The following is a 22,475-nucleotide window of genomic DNA, read 5'->3' on the forward strand; positions in this document are numbered from 1 at the left end:
TTGTTCACTCTGTTTATCTACTATAAAAGAAATGATTGTCACTTCTGCCATAAATATATGTTACCTGTAAAACTGCACAATCTTTACTTTCAACGTGGTGCCACAATTATGTTATATACTGTAAACCTTTGTGAAATGGAAATGATTAAGTAAACCGTTTTTTCACTGATAATTTGGTATGTTGAGAATAATGATTAAAGGATAATAGTAAAGAAACAATGCAGTTTTAGAAGTTTGCAGTGTGGTTCCAGTTTGCTCATATTTTTTGTATCGCAATGTTATCAGTTTTAATTGTTGGTAAGACACAATCTTATAGTAACGTTCTACAGTATTTACCAAAAGCTCATTGAAAATTATAAGTGCTGAGGATTTGCCAAGTTCAAAGATAATGTCACCTGAAAGTTTAGATACCACAGCATTTGATGTGGATGACTTGGTGCAGTTCTAAGTTGAAGGTTAGGGAGAGCTGGTGAAGTGTGTGTGGTGGGGTGCAGTTCAGAAGTAGGAGTTAGAGGGCGCTTGTGCACAGCATTGGCTGTACAGAGTGGATGATGTAGCTTTGGGTTTGGCTTGTGCATCGTTGGTTTGAAGGAAATGATGTGGTAATATTTGAGTTGCCTCTCTGTATTGTCCTGATCAAGATACGATGTTAGGAGCTTAAAGGGATCAGGTTTTCTGCCAGAACATTTGATTATAATTATGTTCCTCCAAAGGTGTCATTTAGTAGCATATCTGTGACCTCAACAGCCTTTCATAAATGGATTGGTCTCGCCCTGTTTGCCACCAATACAACTGGGTCACTGAACTAGATTTTATAAAGGGGATGTATTGAAGTTTGCAGGAAAATTGCTTGAACAGAAATAGTGAATGTGTTAGGCATGAAGATCCCTATTGTAGGATAGGAACGATGAAAAGGGTCAAATGAGAACAAATATATCATGACAGACTAGTTCAGTACATGATGTACTGGTCATCTTTTGGCCGTAGATAAACACTTGAAACGTGGTCAAGTGACGAAACATGTTGAAGAAATAGTTATACCTGTAAATCGAAAGGAAACATGTTCTCGAGAACATTTCTAGTTTTGGCACCCAAATCCTACAAAAGGGACCTTTAATGTTAAACATTTGGTGAAGGATCCAGAATCAGTAATTTCAAATAAGGAATGCATGGTGTTAAAAAAACATGTACTGAGGACATTTTGAGCTGACATTTAGACATACTATAATCAGGGTATCCACTTCCAACATATGTTTTATTTTCAAAATAAACAGAAGAGACTTTTGCACCTTTCAATGCAATTATAATGGGGTAGAATTGTTACATAGTTAAAGTTTACTTCTCTGTAAGATGCTCAAAGAATGTAATATCAACATTACAACATACACCTTTATTTTGTGTTAAATGTAGTAATATTTGCTGTGTTGAATATAAAAAAAGTGTCACATAAATAATTTCACAACTTTCATCCTATCACAGAAATGTTTTTGTGACATTAGAGATGTTTAAGTATCACAGATGATGCAAAATGTTTTTTTTTTACACAAGCACAGTTTTACATTGTATACAGTCGACAGTACATAAAAAACGTTAGGGTGGTGGCAATATTACGTTATGAGAATAGAAATATCAAGTTAGTGCAGTAAATAACCATCATGATGGTGCTATTTTTGAGGGTACAGTTGACAAACAAATGTTAGTGGAAAGAAAATTTTTTCTCTTCTTTTTAAGATTACGGAAGGTATGATGAAGGACTGATGTGATGATTACATGTATATAAGTATTATGTTGCTATTTGGACTAGTTAATGTTAAGTAAGTAATGTTTAGTTGATAATGTTTGATACAAAGTTAAAACTGTACAAGGAAAGATTGCATTGTGGAAAGTATACATGTAAGAGTGACTAGCAGTGATAATTGATTGCTAGATACATGTATTAATTTTCATCTCTCTAGTAGTAAGAGCATAACAGTGCACCAAACAATTACTGGTAAGAAATGAAGTTTATGCTAAAAATGTCTTTAACTTTCCATTAGAGCCAAGTAGAACTAAACTTGAAGAGTGTCTTGTGACACTTAACTGGTTAAATTCATTTCAGCTTGTTACTTTGTTCTTGTTTTGTTTCTTCCAATCTAGTTTTCAACGATTTTGGTGACAAGGAAAGGGGGGGGCACATATCTGTCATTGACTGTCATATTCTAGGCTTCTGTTGTGTTTGTGTGTGGTGTGACGTTTTGTTTTAGCATTTAATATATCGCTTAGATATTTTTGTCATGATGTACTTAACAAAGAAATATAACAAGTATTTACGACAATTATACTGTATTTGCAACTTGATATACAGAAACTGCATGGATTACATTATTATAATTGGGACAATTAACAAGTTGTCATTTTGTTTGGGAAATTGTCAGGAAGAAGTACTTAACAAATAATGATGGATTTGAAACAATGAAAAGATGGTCTCTGTTTGAGCAGGTTATTGTACTTCATGGGTAACCAATTGACTAAATCGTTACCATGTAACAATTAAATAGAAATATCAATTTGTGTTGTGCAGTTTCTAAACTTTGTACTTAGTTTGATGCATTGAAACCAATAAAAAAGGGGGGCATATCAGTATGCCAAATGTATTGGTAAACATGAACTTGTCATAACTAATAAAAGTACCAGTTTGATATTGTATCACTGAAATGGTCCCATATTAATGTTGAATACTGTGTATTCAGGCACAAACAGATCTGGGTATTAAGTTACACAGGAGACCAATGCTGCCAATACGTTTAGAAAATTTGCATTTGTAAGAAAAATTATAATAGTCACCATATAAATGTATGTGTTTCACCAGTTTGTTTATCATCATAACATTGTCAAGACTATTATAATTACATAAATGCTGGTGTTTGTGTGACGTTTTCGCCCCAAGAACTTAATTGCTGGTCAGTGTAAAGAGAAGGCCCCAACTTTGTTGAAATCATTGAAGATGCTTCGTTCAGAAGTTATGATCACTTGTACTAGACATAGCTGTCAGATTGGGAACAAATAAAACTAAGTGAAGTTGATGAATCCTCTGTGTCTGCAGCAATGATATTTCTTATGTGTTAGGTATTCAGTGTCCTCTAGCTCTTACCGTCTTGTCATCATCAGTTTGAACATAAAAGCATCGGCATGCCCATCACTTTCTTTATGGTTGAACCGTTACATGTGGTAGAACATGTACATTTGTATCATTGAGGAAGTGAAAAAGATATCTTAATCCCAAAATTCAATCACCATTGTTCTTAAATCATATCTATGAGCTATGTAACTTGAAATTTATCATTACAAGCGTTGTCACGCCTGTCATTTAGCCTCTTGCAGATCTAGACCCCGGGCATAGTGTTTTCTCTATTAAATCTCTTGTATGCCGTGTTCTGATATTTTTGCTCTGATGGCCATCAGATCTTGACATTATACTATCAGAGATCGAGCCCTGTAGCAGTACCAGAAAACCGTGCATAGTTGGAAAAGAAATGTCTGCGGCAGGGACGGCAAAGAAGAAAGGAGGCTACATAGAACACTGGCACTACGGTATATAGTACCTGCCCGCGACGAAGGTTCACTTAGATCGGTGGTTTCCATGGATGGGTTCAGAGGGCACCCAGCAAAGACTTTCTGGGAAGCCCCGCTGATCGAAACTTAGCTAACGTCAGTGCCCGAAATATCACGTTCGGTGCTTTACCAGGTGCTAACAGCAAAGGGAACACTGGAAGGTAAAAAATACAGTGGTCCTGAGTCGACGAATGTGGAGAGGAATTGTGAGAGGCTCAGAGAGCTGTGTTCTGTTGCGCTGATCGGACAGCAAGAATTGATAGTAATGTTGAACTTGTATTCTGTAGGTAGTAAGCACAATTGGTGGTAAAGCACTTGTACATGACATGTATAAATCTTTATTGATTTCATGACAAAACTGAAGCTAAAAGATCAACTTTAAGCACATTACAGTATGTACTACTCAATCTACTACAGCATCCACATATCATTACTACACAGTTTTACATCAAACTTCCAGTTGACCAGATATTGATTTATCATGCTTCTATCACACATACCAAGATAATGATATCATACATAGAATGTCAAATCTGTTTTTTGTTGATGGTTTCTCACACCATATTTACACAGCACTGAACAGCACTATGACCTGTATTATGGTAAGATTATTACTTGAATTGAACGTTTTTACACGTAAATAATGTAACATATAACTGAAATTTCTAAATGCATGGCCAAGTTACTCTCCAAGCAGAGGAGTGGGTCCGGCAGGTTTTTGACGCGTTTTTAGGCGTTTTTGTCGGGCTTTCTACTTTGTCATGGTTTTTGGTTGGTTGGACAAAAAAAAATGACAAAGTAGAAAGCCCGACAAAAACACCTAAAAACACATTAAAAACATGCCAGAACCCATCCTCTGCTTGGAGAGTATGGCCAAGTCATACGAACAGAAAAATGGTGGATGCAGCCAGCACATCTGCAGAGCGTAAGTGTTTAAGGTCGTGTTCGCGTATTTAAGGTTGATATCGTGTATATAGGTTCATTTCGTTGTGTCCAAAGAGTTATGCAACGGCCGTTAATCTGATGCAACCTTGACCAAGGAGGACAAAAGAGAATGAGCAGCCATAATAGGTTTAGATAGCAGGCTAATTATCTTATGTGCTGAACATTGTTTGAAGATGTTCTGTATGGCATTGCAGACCATAGCAGTAACAGATATCATTGGTCAACTGAATCAACGTTATGGTGGCTGGCAATACTGTATGGAGCCTGAATTTTCTATCACTCTCTATTGAGAAAAATGGCAATTAACATATTTGTCTCTTACGACAAAGTTCACAAATCTGAATCCTCACATGACACTGCTACAAACTTGCATGCCCAAGCTGGGCAGAAGAAATTTGTAACTTCTTTGATGTACACAAAGCTACCATCTTAAGCTCTACATTATATATAACGCAACATATCCAAACCACACCACAAAGGCCAACAAATACAGGACTGGCACAAAGTCAGACACACTGCCTGGTAGAGTGAATGGTAAATTTAAGTGCAATTCACTTTGATTTTAGTGTACTGTCAATTAAAGGATGCCACAGACAGTAACTTTCCATTTTTTTGCCAGATAACCAAGAGTAAAACAGTTTCCTTTGATTGAGGATCTTTTTCACCATTCTTTAACATGCCAGTGATTAAAGCCATAGGCCAATAATTACAAACACAATGACAAAGCCAGGACTCAACATCCATTTTTCTGTTACAAAAAATTGTCAGAAAATTTAGAGAAAATCTTAACGCAAAGCCATTGTCCCTTTACTACTATAACAAAACTCTCCAGAACCTTTTCTGACTGATGAATCCAACATCATCGCCAAACTCAGTTTTGTAACTCTAAAGAAAGTACTTAACGTGATTGTGCTTAAAGCTTCATCTCATCAAATTGTGTTTTAAAGGAAATCAAATGCAAATCTCTGCAAGCTGCTAAACCATGCTGGCTTTACCTTGCTGCTACAGTACATGTGACACATTGAACTGAGCCTCTAATTTTTTTGGGCTGCGTAAAGAAAATAAAGGCTTTGACTTGGATTTCTCTTTGCAAATACAGCGTTTTCACTCACTTTCCATATCGATGTAGCAGGCAGGTGCTGGCAATGATTGCATTTTTCATGGATCATAGCTCAAGTGTACACAACATTTTTGTGTGATGTTTTTAAGGTACTCCTTTGGTATTCTCCTCTTCGAGCTGTAGGCATTTGATAGTGGCTATATTTGAGAGGGTCAGATCTTGACGATCTTTTAATGTCCAAATTTCCTTGCCTTATGAATGCATTGTTAGTAGTTTTCTTGTGCCTTTGTTCATAATTGTTGTTTGATTTTTAAGAAATGTAACAAGCTATGATAATCCCCCTGCATGTGATGGGTTGTGATGTGTAAAGATAATAAAGACACAAAACTTCTTGAGACATCAATGAAGGTTAGACATCCAGGTAATAAGATAGCAAGTTACTGTAAATGCTTTTAAGTTCGCATGGTTTTTATTTCATGGTAGGGAGAAAATGGAGTGTTCACAGTGGTTTTAAGTTTGCGCTGAAGAGTTCAGCAAAAAGCCGCGAACATAAAACCACAGCAAACATTTCTGCATTTGCAGTACTCAAGCAACTGAATATGATTTTGGAAATGGTCATGAAATGCTTGAGCTATGATTCACTGAAATGCAAAACGGGACACCGATGTGGCTGCAATAACAGCGATGATGCCACGTGAAAACGCTCTACTGCAGGTGGCTATTTTGAGCCCTGGTAGCAATCTTTCTCAATGGTGGTCACGCTGGACTGTAGCAGCTTCATGAGGTCAAACTCCTGCTCCAAACCGTCCAGGTCCTCTTCAGTCTTACAGTTGGCAGTCACCAGGTTGGCCTTGGCCACGAACTCAGGGTCAAGGTCGAAGCTGAGGTTGCTGATGTTGCTGGCGTTGCGGGTATGGCCCATCGGGGGCTTGATGTGGTCAGTCTTGGCTTTGTCTGGGCGGTCAGAGTTTCATTTGTGATTAATATTATAAAACCTGTTGCAATAATTCTTGTATAGCTAGCTCTCAAGGACAAAATTGGTAAAGATGAATTTCCACTATTCTAGTGAAGTACAACACTGGGCATTGGTACACTTACTACCATCTTATGTAAAAGTGGCCAGCTTTTCTTTACTATTAAAGGAATTGGAATGGATTGATGAGCTGCTCATCTGTGCTGGTGATTACCATAGTAAATAGCTTAACCGGGTTCCAACACAACAAACCAGTCTCTAGGTTTCAGGGACACAACAGAGCTCATAATATCATCAGAGAAGTAGAACTTAAAATTTGACAGAGACAACTAATGAGTTTAGACTGATCATGAGAGAGTAGATTGCCATCAGCCCAGTTTTCCTCAAGTAGCCGCAAATAAACACATGTTTCCAGCAAATTCCTTTAGAGCCCCAACCCCTGTGCACACTCTTGGGGCCCAGAAAGACACCTGGTAGCCGCCAGGTAGAGTGACTTGGTAGACAGCCCCGTTTTTTTTCCGTAAACCCGTCATCAGAGGTTTCACAACATATCAACATTGAATCAACAGTCCACACTCGTTGAAAAAGGGCAGTCGGATGGATGCCCGAAACGTCCGATTTTTATCGTAATTTGTCCAGTACACACAATGTAGTAATGTTTAAATTGTACCACTCTAACAGTCCACACTGTTTCTTTGATCTGAACACATTCCATTTACTAATCATGAGTACAGAACATGACTTCTTTGTAATAGGGGCAAAGAAGGATCTTCACATCAGGACATACCAGAATTCACTCAACAGAGACAGGGTAGTAAAAACTTCCTGGTTATGCTTTTGACCAATTGCTGACATTAGTGTTTGTAAGGGCCCAGGTCCTAAATGCTTGAATATTCAAACGTTATAAAGGCTAGTGGGTTATCCTTACCTCAACTTAACAAAAATGATTGAAACTGAAACGTTTCTGTCAAAAGGATTTGAAAGATATAACCTATGACAAAATGTACTAGAGGTTCAACTTGGCTTTTTCTCAAATTCTGTGAAGATTAAGATACTGTCAGTATTAGATAGACAGGTTTCAATATAGACAGCCGGAAATCTAGAGACGTTTGTTGTGTTGGAACACAGTTAATATATTCACTACACTAGGAATTACTTACGTTGTCTTTTAGTTTTCTTTCCCTAAAGGAAGTGGGTGGGTAGAAAAAGGATATGGATATTAAAACGTAAACTGTGCTTAGGAATTCAAAAGTCAAATTAAAGGACCAACAATGGGCAAAAAATACAAACAAAAAATAAAGGAAAGATTGTCTAAATCATAAGGTATACCTATGAAACTCTCTTCATTTCCTGCTATACAGAAAACAAGACGAGTTTAGTTTAATATGCAAACATCTATTTCAGACAGGAAATATCTCTAACGTTTTACGCAGATGCGGACATTTTTTTTTTACTATGCGAGTAAGCTACTGGCATCATCAGCCTATTTATACACAGGTAGAAAAGACAATAAAGTAATGTTACAGTGAAACACTTAGCGTAAGCAAGCTACAAAACAGCAGCTGAAGAAAAATGGCAACATCCAACAGATTCACTAACCTCCCTGAGAAGGGATTTGTGAGTACGGTCTATGCACTGGATATCCTGCTAGTAACAGTGCTTCCTTCAGTGATGCTATCCTCAAGGCTACAATTACCTAAAAATCAAACCAGGTCGTCACGACTTCCAACTGTGATGATTACAGTATGGCTATGAAGTTGATACGAGAAGGGACTGTTATTGCAAAGTGTTTTGAGAATTGAATAAAATAGACTATTTGTACACAACAAAGGATTTACTCAACCAACGTTTCAGTGACCATCTGTCACCTTCCCCAGAGTAATTCTGACTGGTTCAATATGGTTGAATACTGGTTCACTGGTTGGATAAATCACTTGGTTGCGTACAAAGAGTCTTTTTATTTAGTGACTTACCAACCTGATGAAACCAATCACTGTTTTGAGAATTGTCGGATCCCCCCAATACACCCCCACCCCATCACAATAGGCAGACACACGCAGGGCACAGCATACAAGAAGCATTTTCCCATGTCAGGACTGCCACTTGTATGTCTCAAGCAACAGCCCTGGCAAAATGGCCTACCATCCGTGCTTTTCATTGCATTAGCACTTTCCAGCATCAGCCAATCAGGTACTCCCTGGAGGGACAGTTTCCAGCCAATCACATCGCTGCCTATAGTCAAGAGGCAATGTGATTGGCTGGTAACCTTCCCTCCAACAACAGGAGGGGAGTGTCTGATTGGCTGATGATGGTCAGTGATAATGCAGGGAGAAGGACAGATCACAGGCCATTACAGTAGGGTCGTTGATTGACATAAACATTGTCAAGCGGTGGGCCTGGCTTGAGAGGATGGTAAGCATGCATAAAACAAGATGCAAGCATGCAATATTCAAGTCCATAAAATGGTGGCAGGACAATTGCTAGAAGTACAACAGTTACTGTTCATTACATTTAGTTTTCCTGCAATTATGAACAGTCCCCCACACTCTAACTGAAACAGTAAAATGTTCAACTCACTGCTCTGATCCTCTTCATCCTCTGGGGGTAGTGGAGCCAAACCTGCAAGACAGAATTTTTTTAAATTTTTAATTTGTTATTCCAAGGAGGTATATTATTACAAATCTCTTCCAAACTGTAGCAGATACATGACTGTATGTCCTGGACATGGGTTGTGGTAATTACCTTCTACAAGAAGGTTATGTTTTCGGTAACAGCGTAACAGTGTTTGTGTCTGGTTTAACAGCATTTGTTTGATTGTTTGGGGTGGCCCATGGATGGATATATTTTCAGAAAAGTTTGTATGTGGTTAGGCTTTTGACTCCCTGGTGGCTATCCACAGTACTGTAACAGAACTTTCGCCTTTTGTACCTGTTGTATCTTTGTGAGAGTTGAAAAGGGTTCAAGCCATTGAATTACAGAGAGAAATTGAGTGAGAGAACAAAATAATACAAACTTTCATCCTAGGCCAAATAATGCGCTATTACTTTGACATGGCATGGTTTGATATGGAACAGAAATATGAGCATTACCTTGTCCATATACGGGGTTCATCCCATCGTCGATGATAACTCCTTTTGTTTTGAGTTCCTCTGCCCTGTCTGGCCCCTTAGGCGGCGAGGTTTCCTCCTCTGCTTTTGCAGCTTGCTGGCCCTGCTTGGCTGCTGCCTTCTGGTTGGCAGCGTTGGCGTTTGCTTGCAGCTGGTTGTTGTTGTTAGGGGCGGGGCCTCGTGGGCTGGTGGGAGGTCCTGGAGCAGTCTGTGGGGCTTGGGCCTTCCCTGGGTCAGCCTGGTTTGGCCCAGGGGGGCCAGGCTGTCGTGGGCCAGGTGGCCTAGGCTGACGTGGGCCAGGTGGGCCAGGCTGTCGTGGGCCAGGTGGCCCTGCCTGCCTTGGCCCAGGTGGCCCAGCCTGCCTTGGCCCAGGTGGCCTAGTCTGCCTTGGCCCGGGTGGCCCGGGCTGTCTATGGCCAGGTGGCCCGGGCTGCCTGGGGACAGGTGGCCCCGGCTGTCCTTGCCCAGGTGGCCTCGGCTGATGTGGTGGTGGTCCTGCCTCACGTGGGCCACCTACAGCAGCCTTCCTTGCCTTGATCATCTCCAGGCCTTTGATGGCACATTGACGGATGCAGGAGTAGAGCTCATCGCCTTCGGCTGTGAAGAACTGAAAGACTCCCGGACCTGTGCTGGAGCGCCTGGAAAAAAGAAGATACGGCATGGTGTGGTGCAATGGTTAGGGTATTTGGCCCAAAAGCAAGGGGTCCTTGGTTTAAAGCCCTCATCAGATGTTGTGCCCTTGGGACAGTCAAGTTTGCACAAATTGCCCACAAAAATGGTATTGAGGGATGTTCCTGAGCAGCCTTTGTAACTCCTGCTTCTCCTATTGGGTCTGCCAGGCCTAACTCTCAAGCTTGATATAGATCATGATGTTTCTAACTAATTGCTGGTTCTGACTTAGGAAAAAAGGGATGCTGTTTCAATCCTGTTCATATAACCAGTAACCTTGAAATGGTCTTCAGGTCTCGTTAAATGGGGACAACAAAATAAAAAAAAATAACATTGGAAATCTTGTGGAATGATACATGTATGTTTTAAATGATAACTAATTCTCTAACTTGAACGGGACATCTTTTTCGATGTCAACACGGGGAACAATGGGTTCTTCTTCTCCACTCAGCCCTGTTCTCCATCTGTGAGTGAAGTTCTCTACAATTCATTCCATCAAGCTCTATAATCATAGCCTGGGTGCCATCCTCCGTAAAAATCGCTGGCTCAGTCGTTTCGCTTGCTAAACACGGATTAGGCCACATCAATTTAATTTCTTGGTTAACAGATTTTTTCCCCCTAAATTTCAGCACGAGGACATCATTAAAACAGAAGGCTTGGGTGAAAACTTGCACCTGACCCTATTCACACCCTGAAAATGTGTGCACCAAAGAACAAACTTTCCTCTGAGATTCTGTTTTCATGTTGATTTTGCAAGCCAGCATTTTTTTAAAAATTCCGTTAACCAAGAAATTAAATTGGTGTGGCCTTAACAAGCAAAACGATTGAGACAGAGGTTACTATGGTGAATGGTACCCAGGCTAGCGAGCAAATGATTGAGACAGCGGTTACTAGTGGACGATGGTAACCAGCATTCTATAATCCTACCTGCCAGATTCAATGGACAGCAGTTGGTCACTTTTCTCTCCTGGGATGACCGTCATGAAGAAACGACGCAGGGTGGTCAGCTTCCACGTCAAAACCTAACAGCAAAGAAAACAAAAGACATTTCAAGGCTCACTACAGAAAAGCCTACAAAATGTAAAGTTACTGTTGCAAAAACAGAAAACTACTTATTGATAGAGGCCAAAAATATGATAAGGATAAATTGTATTTTGTAACTGCTACCTCTACACTAGATGAGAGTGACTTTAAATATGCAAAGTAGCTGCCAAAATGTAGCTGGACAAAAGAGTGCTGCTTGCCTTACTTAAGGTTATTACACAAGTGATCATATGATATCATCGTCTTGTTTACCATAAGTCAAATTTCCATATAAGCACGGCAGAGTCTTAGAAGTAGGATGGGACAAACAAAAAAACAACAAAAAACACATTCATACATACTTCCTTCTCCTCTACTTTTCCTTCCTTGACGTGCTTTCGCTCCATCACAACGATCTCCTCAGGGGAGATGACTAAGAAGTAATCTCCGATGAGCCCCAGACGCCTGGAGTCAATGGTCTCCTCAACAGCCACTTTGAACATGGCAGCTGTAGGGTATACAGGAGAAAACAACGTATTTATTTCATTCATACTCATTGGTCTTTGCTACATGAGTGGATATGAATGATATGAAATTAGAACATTAGATTAGGACGCAATTACATGTACAGTCAAACCTGTACAAGTGACCACCTCTACATAAGGACCACCTGGCCAATGTGACCACTTTTTAGTGGTCCCTTAGAAGATTTTCCCCATTGACAGAAGCATTAAGAATCCTGTCTATAGTGACCACCTGATTTTATCGGTTCCACGAGTGGTCTTCTTGGGCAGGTTGGACTGTAGTTCATTTATGTGACGAGAAAATCAGTTCATTATTAGCAGAAAACTTGAAAAAGATTTTTCAAAGTGTCTTTACTCCCTACATAATCAATAAAGTAGGCAGGTGCTGACTACTGTACCATTGTAAAGGAGTCCCTACTTGCATTTCAATGGGTCATAGCTAATGAGACAACACAGCATATTTGTGTTTCATTGGCAAGATTTTAGTATTCTTATGGTTTTACTATTATTCTCTTCTTTGAGTTGTTGCCATGTAACAGTGCATATTTGAGAGGTTTTGGCAATCTTGAACTTTTGAGGGTCAGACAACGCTTCACGGAAATGTAAACCAACAGGGCGGCAAATGATGTCACATGAAAACACTCTATACTGCTGTAACAGCTGACAAGTGAAGAAGTAAAGAAGTGGTAAAAGAAGCCTACTACTCACACAGGACGCCTTCTTCATAGTTATGCTCCGAGGTGGGCAGTGGTGGTAGGGGAGGTCCACTCATGGACAAAGTAGGGAGAGGAGGAAGGGGCATCCCAGAAAGAGCAGGGGGAAGGGGCTGGCCCCCAGGGTAGGGGGGTGGGGAGGGAGCGCCAGGGAGCCTGGGGGCGTTCATTGGATGGCCTGGGGGGATGGGTGGAACTGGGGGAGGACCGTCGCTGTCTTCTGTTGGGGGTAGAGGAGGCAGCGGAGTGCCTGGACCTGCACTCATCTGCAACTGGGACATGTCCACCCCTTCTCCTACAAGTGGTAATGATTGAACAACGTTATTGGACAATGATACACAATACATGAAACTTATACTGTAGATAAGTCATTTATCAACTGCATCACAGGGCTTGAAAACATATCTCTGGAAGGTTCACGGTGTACCTAACATCAACATTTAGGTGCACAGAAAGCATTTTGGGTGCACAACATGAAATAAAGTAGAATGTCAGCAAAATATATTTACAAACCCTTAACTGCCTCTTTGAAGAACTTCAATCTTAAATTGCATGGCTATCTTCAAAATCAAAATAATTATTGCATCAAACAACATATAGCAAACTAAGGTTATATTGCTTTTTCTGATACTTAGATTTCAAGAATATTTTGTATTCTAGTGTACAGTTTTACCTCTTCTCTATAGCTTACTAGTACAAAAATATCTAGGTGCACTGGTGCACCCAGAGTCAAAAATTAGGTGCACAGCTCCAATTTTGGGTGCACAAAGGTGCACATGCACCCAATATTTCGAGCCCTGCATCAATACTGTTCATTGGAAATTTGACTGGCAAGAATTGTATCTTAATTCTTTTATTAAAAGTTGTCAAGGACAAAATGATACTAGTACTGTGAGTCGTTTTATTTTTAATTGTGTGGTTCTTTCCCTCTGAAGAGACAAAGTGCACTTTTGCAGAGCATAACTATGCAAAATGTCACAAGACTGGCAAGAAATTTGTGTACCTCTTATGGATGTGCAAATGCAATCATCATATTGTTGAACTCATGACTGCCAAAATAACTTTGTCTATCACCATAGTATTGTGTATTTTTGTCTGCCCAAATTACCCTGAAATCATTATTTACAATAATAAACATCAACAACCAAGTCTGTAGAGTGTAATCCGTTAAATCTGAGCAAAGCTTTGCAGTAACAAGTTTACATCTGCCCTCTACAGTCCTTCCTGATTCTTTCATTTGTTTCAGATATGATACGGCCTCTCTGATTGGCCAAGTCCTTACCTGGAGTCAGACAGAAAAGAAACACCTTCTGCCATTGGGCCATCTGCATGGGGTCCTTGTGGTAGAAACCAAACGGGCCCTTGTCATTGTCCACCATCAGGCAGTTCTGTTTCATCTTCTGGTCCATTGTCCTTCAGGGCAAAAAGTAAGAATATGCATTGCCTTTAACCCGTATTCTTCGTAATGGTGCTGTACTAAGATATAACAGTGTACAGAAATGTTCGCGGTGGTCTTATGTTCACGTTTTTTGCAGTGAACTCTCTGTGCGAACTTAAAACCACTGCGAAGAGCCGTTCCATTGTCTGACTGTAGTGCTACTATTGTTTTAAACGCAAACTCAAAACCACCGCAAACACTCCATTTTCTCCCTACCGCGAAAGTAAATCCCCACAAACATTTCTGCATTTACAGTAATTATATATAAACAAAGGGTATTTGACACCATACTTTCTATCAACTTAATCAAGGAGGTTTTATCAAGACCTCCTTGATGTAATATACAGTGACGTTGCTGTTTACTACTCTCCAAGCAGAGGAGGGGCTCCGGCAGGTTGTTGACGTGTTTTTAGGCGTTTTCGTCGGGCTTTCTACTTTGTAATTTTTTTGTTGTATAGGCTATACAAAAAAAAAAATGGCAAAGTAGAAAGTCAGACAAAAACGCCTAAAAACACGTCAAAAACCTGCCGGAACCCCTCCTCTGCTTGGAGCATAGCTGTTTACCCTATCTTTAACCAAGTACATGTATTACAGAAGGGAATTGTTCAAGCAGTTGATGTCTCATTCAGCAAATGACATTCACTTGGCCTTGAATCAGAAAGGGGACAGCCGTATGTTAAAACACCCCTACATGTCCTTATGCTAGGGTTAGGGGGTATTGGAATACGGGTGTAACCATCAAAAAGAGGTTCTGAAGGGGAGGGGGGCAAATTTGTCTGTGACATGTATCCCTCATGTTGGTTTGACTTCACAATTATGTATAATCATTTTCCATGTGTTTTCCTTGGCAAGCAATTGTCTAAATATGGGCGTTTGTTAGTTGTTTAACCTTGAAAGGCAAATTTTAAACCCCAACATCATTTAAGCTGACAATGGAACCAAAGAAAAATACAACGTCTGCCGATCTTACTACCATTGGGCGTTGTGTTCAGTACCAAGGACAGAACAAAGGAAACCACCCAGACACAATATGGCCTGTGCACATGTGCCCAGATGTATACATATTCATGGCAATTTCTATCACCAAATTCAGCCTTTCGTTGTATCACCTGACAAAGCTGCCAGTCCAATCAAGCTTTCAATGCATTTGCTTTTTAGATATCAAATTAGCTTATCTAAAAATAAGCTGAACATGAGACACCACTAAACAATGAAAAGGGAAAAATGCTAAAATATTGTATTTGGCCATTACCATTTGGAAGGTAAAGGACTACCTTTTATTATCTAATTTTGAGAGAATATCTCATCATCATAAAAAACAGTGATTCAAATAAGGCAGAAGGCTGAAGTGAAAGAAATACTTACACGGAGAGCTTGTCTTTGGCGTCCAGGCGAATGCTAGCGACTTTTCCCCCCTTGCGAAAGGACTCCTCATTGGAGAAGTAGTCAAGGAAGGAGGTCGAGTTGTCATCAAGGATGCAGAAGATACACCACTTCAACTGCCAAGTGCCCTGATATCGCAAAAATAACACTTCCATTTATTTATTAAGGAAACCATTCCTAGGGTCTGGCAGGAAAATAAAAAAATATTGGAGCAAAGAAATTTGCTTAGGCATTGTCTAGAAATGTCAAAATGTGGAATATCATATACTAGTGGCTGTATGGGTCTTCATTTTATGTACCGCAGAATTCAAGAACATTTCACTGAAAACATTTAAGAATTCAGCAGTGGGCTATGGCAGCTCTGAAATATCATTCATACATGTAGTGTTTTTGTAACATCATAATGAAATGGCTAAGTGGTCTATGATAAGATTGTAGGAAAAAGTTTGTATTTAACCCACTTCAATGTTAGGTAGTGTTAGCACTTTTGTTTCTTTTTAAAAAAAGGAGCTTGGATTTCAAATCAGAATGTCTGTGAAAAAATCCTGGGTACCGTCTGTTAATTCTAGCACTTAACCTCACGATGGCATTGCTTTAGTGCCACAGCCCTATTCGTTTCACAGATCATTTTGAAACAGAAAAAGCAGAAGCTTAGAGTTAGAAACACCACTATTTGTGAAGGAAAATTTAAAAAGTACTTGCCTTTTTCTGTGGTAGCTTCATCTCGAGATACCCCATCTTCAAAATCCTGGCTGCCTTGGCCATGTTGGCTGTTGCTAGCGCTGTTTTCGCCGAACGATCCTTGCAAAAACTAGCCTAATGTATTCATTGTCTAGCTTGCATCATATTTATTCATTCCTGCTGTTTCATAAACTTCCTTGCCTTTTGAAGGATCCGCCAGCTTGTTTTTCATTGTTTTTTAAATGGTCGAGAACATTTTATAAGAGTCATAAGAAATTTTATTAAAAGGAAAGAAATTACACCATAATGCATTTTTTGAGCTAGGGTAGTGCTGCTAGTGTTGTGTTAGTGAACCTTTTCTGGGTGTGGTCCTCTAAACAAGGTTACAGTCTTATTTTGTTGCATGTTTGGACCAGCCCCTAATACGTACTTCAATGGCTGTTCTATTCTGCAAACACACCTAGGCAAACTTTTTTAAAGGATATAGAGGGCAGGGTCAGATATTTCAAGAATCAAGTGACACACGTGCGCAGATAAATCAAAAACAACAGTGGGGTGGTCCTTCAAGATTTTTTTGACAGTTGTTTATCTCAAAGTTTTGACTAGACTTGGTCAATAGTTAATACTTCAGTACTCACCCTTACCAATTGATGGCTTTGAAACTCAGAATCGAATCAACCATTACCCAACAAATATTTCTACTACTTTTCTTTAAACGTTAAATCACGGTCAGCTTTTATCATTTCCAAAGTGCCAAAATTGTCAATCTGAAAACATCTTTTAAAAGCTGACACCTTCCAGCATCTTAATGGCAAGTTTATTTTGCCAGATTTAGTCGAACTAGGAAGCAATGTGTTGGGTCATGGCTGATTCGCGTCTAAGTTTCAAAGCAATCGATTGGTCGGGGTGACTACTGCATGCATTAAACTTTACAATGGGAGCATGTATACTCACACAATGTATTTAGATCTAGGAGCTGAAGATTTAGTATTATCATATAGTTACATCTATAGACAGAAATAAGAATTCTCTAAATATTTAGCTATGCTGTGCTTTAGTCTATCTACTACTAGTAAGCCACAATTTTTGAAAAATCAATAAACGTACCGTCCAAAATAAGAACGTACTGGGTGGATTTTGAGGCTGAAAAAAATAAACGTACCGGTACGTTTATTTGGGAGATGAGAGTACTGCAAAAGGGGAAATGTTGACTGTTTTTGTAGCAACCTCTTCTTCTGCAAAACTTAAAAACACTGCAGAAACAACCGCGAACACTTTTGTTCTGTCCTAGCTCTGCCCTGTTTTATCCACAAACTTAAAACCACTGCATTCCCTTTTTTCACTACCGCAAAGTTAAATTCCTGCTAACATTTCCCCTTTTATATAATACATGCACTTCGAGAGACTTGTTCAAACAAGTTTAAAAGAGCATTCCACTCCAGAAGTGGGCATTATAATTCATCAGGGACTAAATCGTTATGGTTGAATCCACTTTGTTTTGTCAAATTTACCATAAGTTGAAGCCTGAACGTAGGGCCAACATCATAGTGATCAAGTTCTTGAATTCCCAGGTGGACCCTTCCAACAATGCCAGAGTTCAATATTTCTTACAAACGTATCAAAATGTCTGTATCCCCAGACGTCTTCAAACTTGTTGTGTACCTTCCTGAATGTGTGATAGTCCCTAGACTACATTTGTTAAGCTTATCGCGTCTATCGTCAGCGAGAAATTGTGACCGAAGTTGGCCATCATGCAAGTACATAGAAGCAGGTCCGTATGGGGGTATACATCATCATGGATTTAGAAAAGGATTATAATAAAAAAATACAGCTGAGGTAATTAAGCCAAAAGTCGGGTGCTTTTGTATCCCGAAAAATATAATCAGAAAATAATACCCGCTTCTGGAGAGGAATGCTTGTCTGGGAAACAACCAGCTGGCCCATAGAAATTGGAAGGTCAATAATAATGATAATAACTATAATGATAACATGATTAGTCTAAGACAAAGATGGTTATCTGTGTATTTGAGTAACAGCTGTTGTAGTTTATATGCCTTAATTTGATGGTATAGTTGTCATATAAAAGGAATGAGGCAATAGGCAGTTGGAAATATTCTGTAACTGTTTAGTCCTTGGAATGGAACTAAAATAAATAACATTACAACCCTGTCAGTCTTATTTTTCACACATCTGACACAAAAATGAATTCCACGTCCATGCAGATTTGACCAAAATAGCTTAATTTTATTCATATTCCAGCCAATTTTTTCAATAACTAAACACTATGAGTTCTAATCATAGGATTATATATTGATCTGTAATATTGATATTTTTTGCTTTTACAATATATACTACATAACTACATTGTATGCATATAACATTATTTGCTATATTTCATTACATTTACAATCATTCAGAGGATTTTAGTCTCATGTGAACATGGCTAGATTTCTTGAATTTTATCTTAAAAAAGACCAATGAAAAATATTTGAAATGTTCCATGATTTTTTATACATTAATTCAAGATACTGCTACATGTATCCATTGACATGAATTTGTTGGAAAATACAGAAGTATTTGATTTGCACATATTTTCTTGAAACAACAACTAACAATATTTTGTTTTTATACAGAAATGACTTTCCAATAGTCTTTTCTGATTACTTATTTTTCTATACTGAAAATGAGTCTTGATAATAACTTGAACAATCCAAATTTCCGTTATGATCGTTAGTTTTCTCATTACCTAATGTTGGAGACAATCTGAGTCAAACAGACTTCACTTCACATTACTGCAAACCTCATCAAAGCAACATCCTGTACATCTTATTCTTAAGCCTTAAGGTCCAAACAAGCCCATGTTTTAGTCCATATCTTAAGTAAAAGAAACAAGTTCACATGTAAATTGCTTATGGAGAAAAATATACTGCAACTACACAAATTAATGATACATGTACTATATATCATCTGTTCAGTTATCATTCAAAGATTTACATTAATGTACTTGCCATCATACTGATACTTAGGTCCAAACAAAGCTACATGTACATGGCACCAGTTCCATACTGCAAAATCCTTTAGGTGCAGGTCCAAAATACCTAATGTCATGTACACCAACTTTACCTAATACTAGAATTAATTTGAAGTATATACACATACCTTTTTCAGAAAAATGTGCAATTCCTAACACATAGATGAAAAATTAGCACTGCAAAATGACAACAATGTTGGATGTGCGTTGCAATCAATTCCTTTGATTTCAGATCCTTTCCCTGGCACAAATTCTTTGCATGAAATGCCAAAATTCTAGTTAAAAATTCTGTTAATTTTTCTGTCATCATGCATGGAAGACCACAGAATACTTAACCTTCTCCCTGCTGCCTAACTCTTTAACCCATAGTGAATTGGGTGCCAAACGGCTACTGAATTTACAGTGTGCTAAAGGTTAACTGAATTGTTACAAGTACTACACAACTGTTCCTGATCACTGTACCTGATGTTTCGTTACGGTACTACTCAGCCCTACTACACCTTGACGTCTCCTGGTTCCATCATACGCTGGTATGTCGGGTCGAACTCTCGCCTGTACATGCGGGAGTAAAAGAAGAGCAGGAAGCCCCACTTCCAAGTCAAGAAGCACCACACACAGGTCAGGTAGTAACTGTCAGGCTTCAGGGCTGGGAGAAAGAAAGCAAAAAAGTACTGTAAGTCATTTTTGCAGTTTTGCAATGTCACTCCGTTGTTTTGGCATCATACATCATACAATGTTCTGTAATCCTTCTTTTTTTTCACTGTAACTTTATGTTCGTTGTTTTCACGGTCACCTCTGTATGGTGAACTTATCATCACCATGAAAAACCTGTTGTAACTATTTATGCTTCCTTCTCTGTTCTGTAAATTACTTGCTGCCATCGTGAAGTTAAAGTTCAGTCAAAATGTCCATTTTCGTTGCACCTTTGCTACAGTGAATATAAAGTTACAGTACTTAAATCCTTCCCACAAAATTTGGTTTATAGGGCAGTGGCCATCTCCATTTCTATAGCCTTAGGGCAACTGTTGTACTATCACTACACTGAGCAGGGCTAGTCCACTGGTAGTGGTGTGTGTTCAACTACCATACTCTTAACTTCTAAGCACATATCATTTGTCTTTGGTATGACCCTTCGACCCCCCCAATCCAAATTGAGCACTCTACCCACTAGACCCTTTAATACCTTGGTGGTTGGTGATCCCCAACACCAGGTAGGTGACGAATCCACAGACTCCTGCCAGCTGAACGAAACAGCCGGACAGCATCAACCCACGCAGCCAGCCATACGAGGCCTGCCATTGGTCACGGGCATAGAGGATGTGGACGATCAGGGCCACGGTAGCAGTGAGACCTGAAAGTCCCCAACATCACAATGTTACAAGAAAAATCAGCGGTAGTATACTTTAAAAATCTTTTACGCTTTTGCAAATACTACAAAGGGAGTATACAACAGCTGAAAATGTATATTTGTCTCTCATTGAAAACGAAACTGTTCTGTTTCAATGTTAGTTATGTTACAAACTTGAAGTGCACAAACTGACACATACATGTATTGAATCTGTATGCGTGTGTACATGTAAGTAACTATTACATAGATCGAAACGTGCAGGAGAAACTGCTATCAATAACATAATAATCTTCAACTTGTAGATTCTGTTCAAAGTTGTTTTTTTTCTCGTTATTTTGTCATGACCTAACCTACATTAACATTAATCCGCCAGGTTACATAAATCCGCCACTTTGAAAAACAGCTGGTTTGAGAGACTCTCGTGCAGCATCCCTCAGATATGCACAGTTTAGATATACAGGAGTGCATTATACTGGGGGCCGTTGGGTTGGAGATCCGTTTGGACTTATCTTTTCAAGGTGAAGGAATTATGTAACCCGGTGGAATTGATTATGTTAGCATATGCAAGGAGGTAATATATAACCTCCTTGGTATATGTTAGCAAAATAAAAAAAAGGCTGTGTAAATAACACTTCTAAAACATTTCGCTGTCATAATCACGAGACTTAGAACGTGACTTGTACTGAAATGTTTACTTTGTGAGGTAATGCATGGTAGATTATGAAAACACCCCCCCCCCCGCACACACACACACTTTTCGTCCGTCTACGCCCTTATCCTTACCTGAAACGCCACCAAAAGCCCCCGTGTCGTAGCTCTTGAACACATGGATCCAGCAGACAGCCGCAGACAGACCTACAAAAATACCTAAGGCGGCAAAACCGATGCGAAAAGCCAGTCTAAGCCGCGACACTGCCATCTTTGAAATTGGGTTTTACGAAGTTTGATATGTGGGTGCCTAAATTTATTCTTTCTTTTCGCCTGATATACAGAAGGGGGAGATTCCCATGAAAAGACTCAAAGATTATTTGGAGATGAAAAAAATGTAGACATGCCCTTTCAAATTGACCTAATAATGAATACCATATGTTTATGTTCACATTTTGACAGTATCTTTAAACATCTTTCTCGCAGGCAGTACAAAAAGTACGTTGGTCACCTATGTTATTGTGTAACAGGTTGCACGCAAGGTCGTTGCACCAAGATGATTCTGTCTCTTCTAGTTTTACTTCAAGGCTGAACGGATGGTAAAAATCGTTCTGAATAAGTACCCAGTGAGGAACCCGTGACCTGGGTACCTTTTCAAGTTCAATAATTCATATTAGGGATTACTGGCGATAAATAGCCCAGTAAACCCTGGAAGTTATGTTGCTTTTCACTTGTGGGGTGACTGCAGTTCATTTTATATCCGCAAGACGTCGTTTCATAGAGGTAAAAAAAGAGGATGCATTATGGGAAGTATGAAAATTAGTGACGTAGCGGCGATGATTCATAATTTTTTTATGCAGATTTGTAGCGGATGTCACCCAGGCCAGCAGGGTTGGTTTAGTAAGCCCATTTTTACCTTCGCCGAGAAGGTTATGCAGAGGGTAGCGTTTGTCTGTTTGTCTGTCTGTAGTGGACCAGAATAACTAAATGAACGCCTAGATGGATTGTTTTGATATTTGGTATGTTGGTAGGTTTTGATGAGACCTGAAAACGATTAGATTTTGGGCCCCCTAGCGGCTTCTCACGGTACTGCAGCGGAACTTCCTGTTTTAGTATCTCGTGTTCTAGACATGCTTTGGAACTGATTTTTTAGTGGTACATAGATCCTTGGACAGAGAGTAAGTGGTACGGGTTTGGGCCCCCTAGCGGCTTTTTTGGAACTGAAGGAGCAGGTTTTGCGTCTGACTTTGAAAGGGAATAACTCAAGAAGGGCTTGATGGATTGTAATGATTTTTGGTAAGTAGATAGCTTGAGTGATGATGAACATGATTAGATACTTCT

The 22,475-nt window shown here is 39.3% G+C and overlaps 2 protein-coding genes across 6 annotated transcripts; both read right to left on the minus strand.

Moving 5' to 3' along the window:
- Window positions 1–4,382: 4,382 nt before the first annotated feature.
- On the minus strand, window positions 4,383–15,654 carry LOC136446095 (collagen alpha-3(IV) chain-like). 5 transcript variants are annotated; one of them, XR_010757500.1, is made up of 10 exons: window positions 15,409–15,654; window positions 13,888–14,018; window positions 12,601–12,900; window positions 11,731–11,876; window positions 11,273–11,367; window positions 9,659–10,314; window positions 9,147–9,188; window positions 7,899–8,265; window positions 7,730–7,751; window positions 6,468–6,550 (listed from the first exon to the last, which is right to left on the minus strand). XR_010757500.1 is itself a non-coding variant. In XM_066444370.1 (9 exons), exons 1-8 carry the CDS (start codon window positions 15,579–15,581, stop codon window positions 7,738–7,740), a joined length of 1,557 nt encoding a protein of 518 aa, XP_066300467.1. In that variant the 5' UTR covers window positions 15,582–15,654; the 3' UTR covers window positions 6,436–6,550; window positions 7,730–7,737. The 5 variants fall into 5 exon arrangements, 2 of the variants coding, with proteins under 2 accessions (XP_066300465.1, XP_066300467.1); XR_010757501.1 differs by having other exon boundaries at window positions 6,469–6,550; window positions 8,169–8,265; XM_066444370.1 differs by lacking the exon at window positions 7,899–8,265 and having other exon boundaries at window positions 6,436–6,550.
- A 2,672-nt stretch (window positions 15,655–18,326) lies between these two features.
- Window positions 18,327–21,698, minus strand: LOC136446197 (heme transporter HRG1-like). Its single transcript, XM_066444511.1, has 3 exons — window positions 21,270–21,698; window positions 20,322–20,489; window positions 18,327–19,784 (listed from the first exon to the last, which is right to left on the minus strand). The coding sequence occupies exons 1-3, from the start codon at window positions 21,403–21,405 to the stop codon at window positions 19,633–19,635; spliced, it is 456 nt and encodes a 151-aa protein (XP_066300608.1). The 5' UTR covers window positions 21,406–21,698; the 3' UTR covers window positions 18,327–19,632.
- Between the last annotated feature and the right edge of the window lie 777 nt (window positions 21,699–22,475).

Source organism: Branchiostoma lanceolatum, chromosome 12 (assembly GCF_035083965.1).
Source record: "Branchiostoma lanceolatum isolate klBraLanc5 chromosome 12, klBraLanc5.hap2, whole genome shotgun sequence".
Taxonomy (NCBI): domain Eukaryota; kingdom Metazoa; phylum Chordata; class Leptocardii; order Amphioxiformes; family Branchiostomatidae; genus Branchiostoma; species Branchiostoma lanceolatum.

What these genes read in the sequence shown, in the direction of transcription:
- LOC136446197 (XM_066444511.1), bottom strand. Translation starts at nt 21,405, where the DNA reads ATGGCAGTGTCGCGGCTTAGACTGGCTTTTCGCATCGGTTTTGCCGCC. An exon ending in GGCTTTTGGTGGCGTTTCAG is followed by an intron (nt 20,490 to 21,269) that starts GTAAGGATAAGG and finishes GGGGACTTTCAG; the next exon opens with GTCTCACTGCTACCGTGGCC. An exon ending in GGGGATCACCAACCACCAAG is followed by an intron (nt 19,785 to 20,321) that starts GTATTAAAGGGT and finishes TCTTTCTCCCAG; the next exon opens with CCCTGAAGCCTGACAGTTAC.
- LOC136446095 (XM_066444368.1), bottom strand. Translation starts at nt 15,581, where the DNA reads ATGGAAGTGTTATTTTTGCGATATCAGGGCACTTGGCAGTTGAAGTGG. An exon ending in TCTTTTCTGTCTGACTCCAG is followed by an intron (nt 12,901 to 13,887) that starts GTAAGGACTTGG and finishes TACCACTTGTAG; the next exon opens with GAGAAGGGGTGGACATGTCC. An exon ending in GGATGAAGAGGATCAGAGCA is followed by an intron (nt 6,551 to 9,146) that starts GTGAGTTGAACA and finishes CTGACCGCCCAG; the next exon opens with ACAAAGCCAAGACTGACCAC.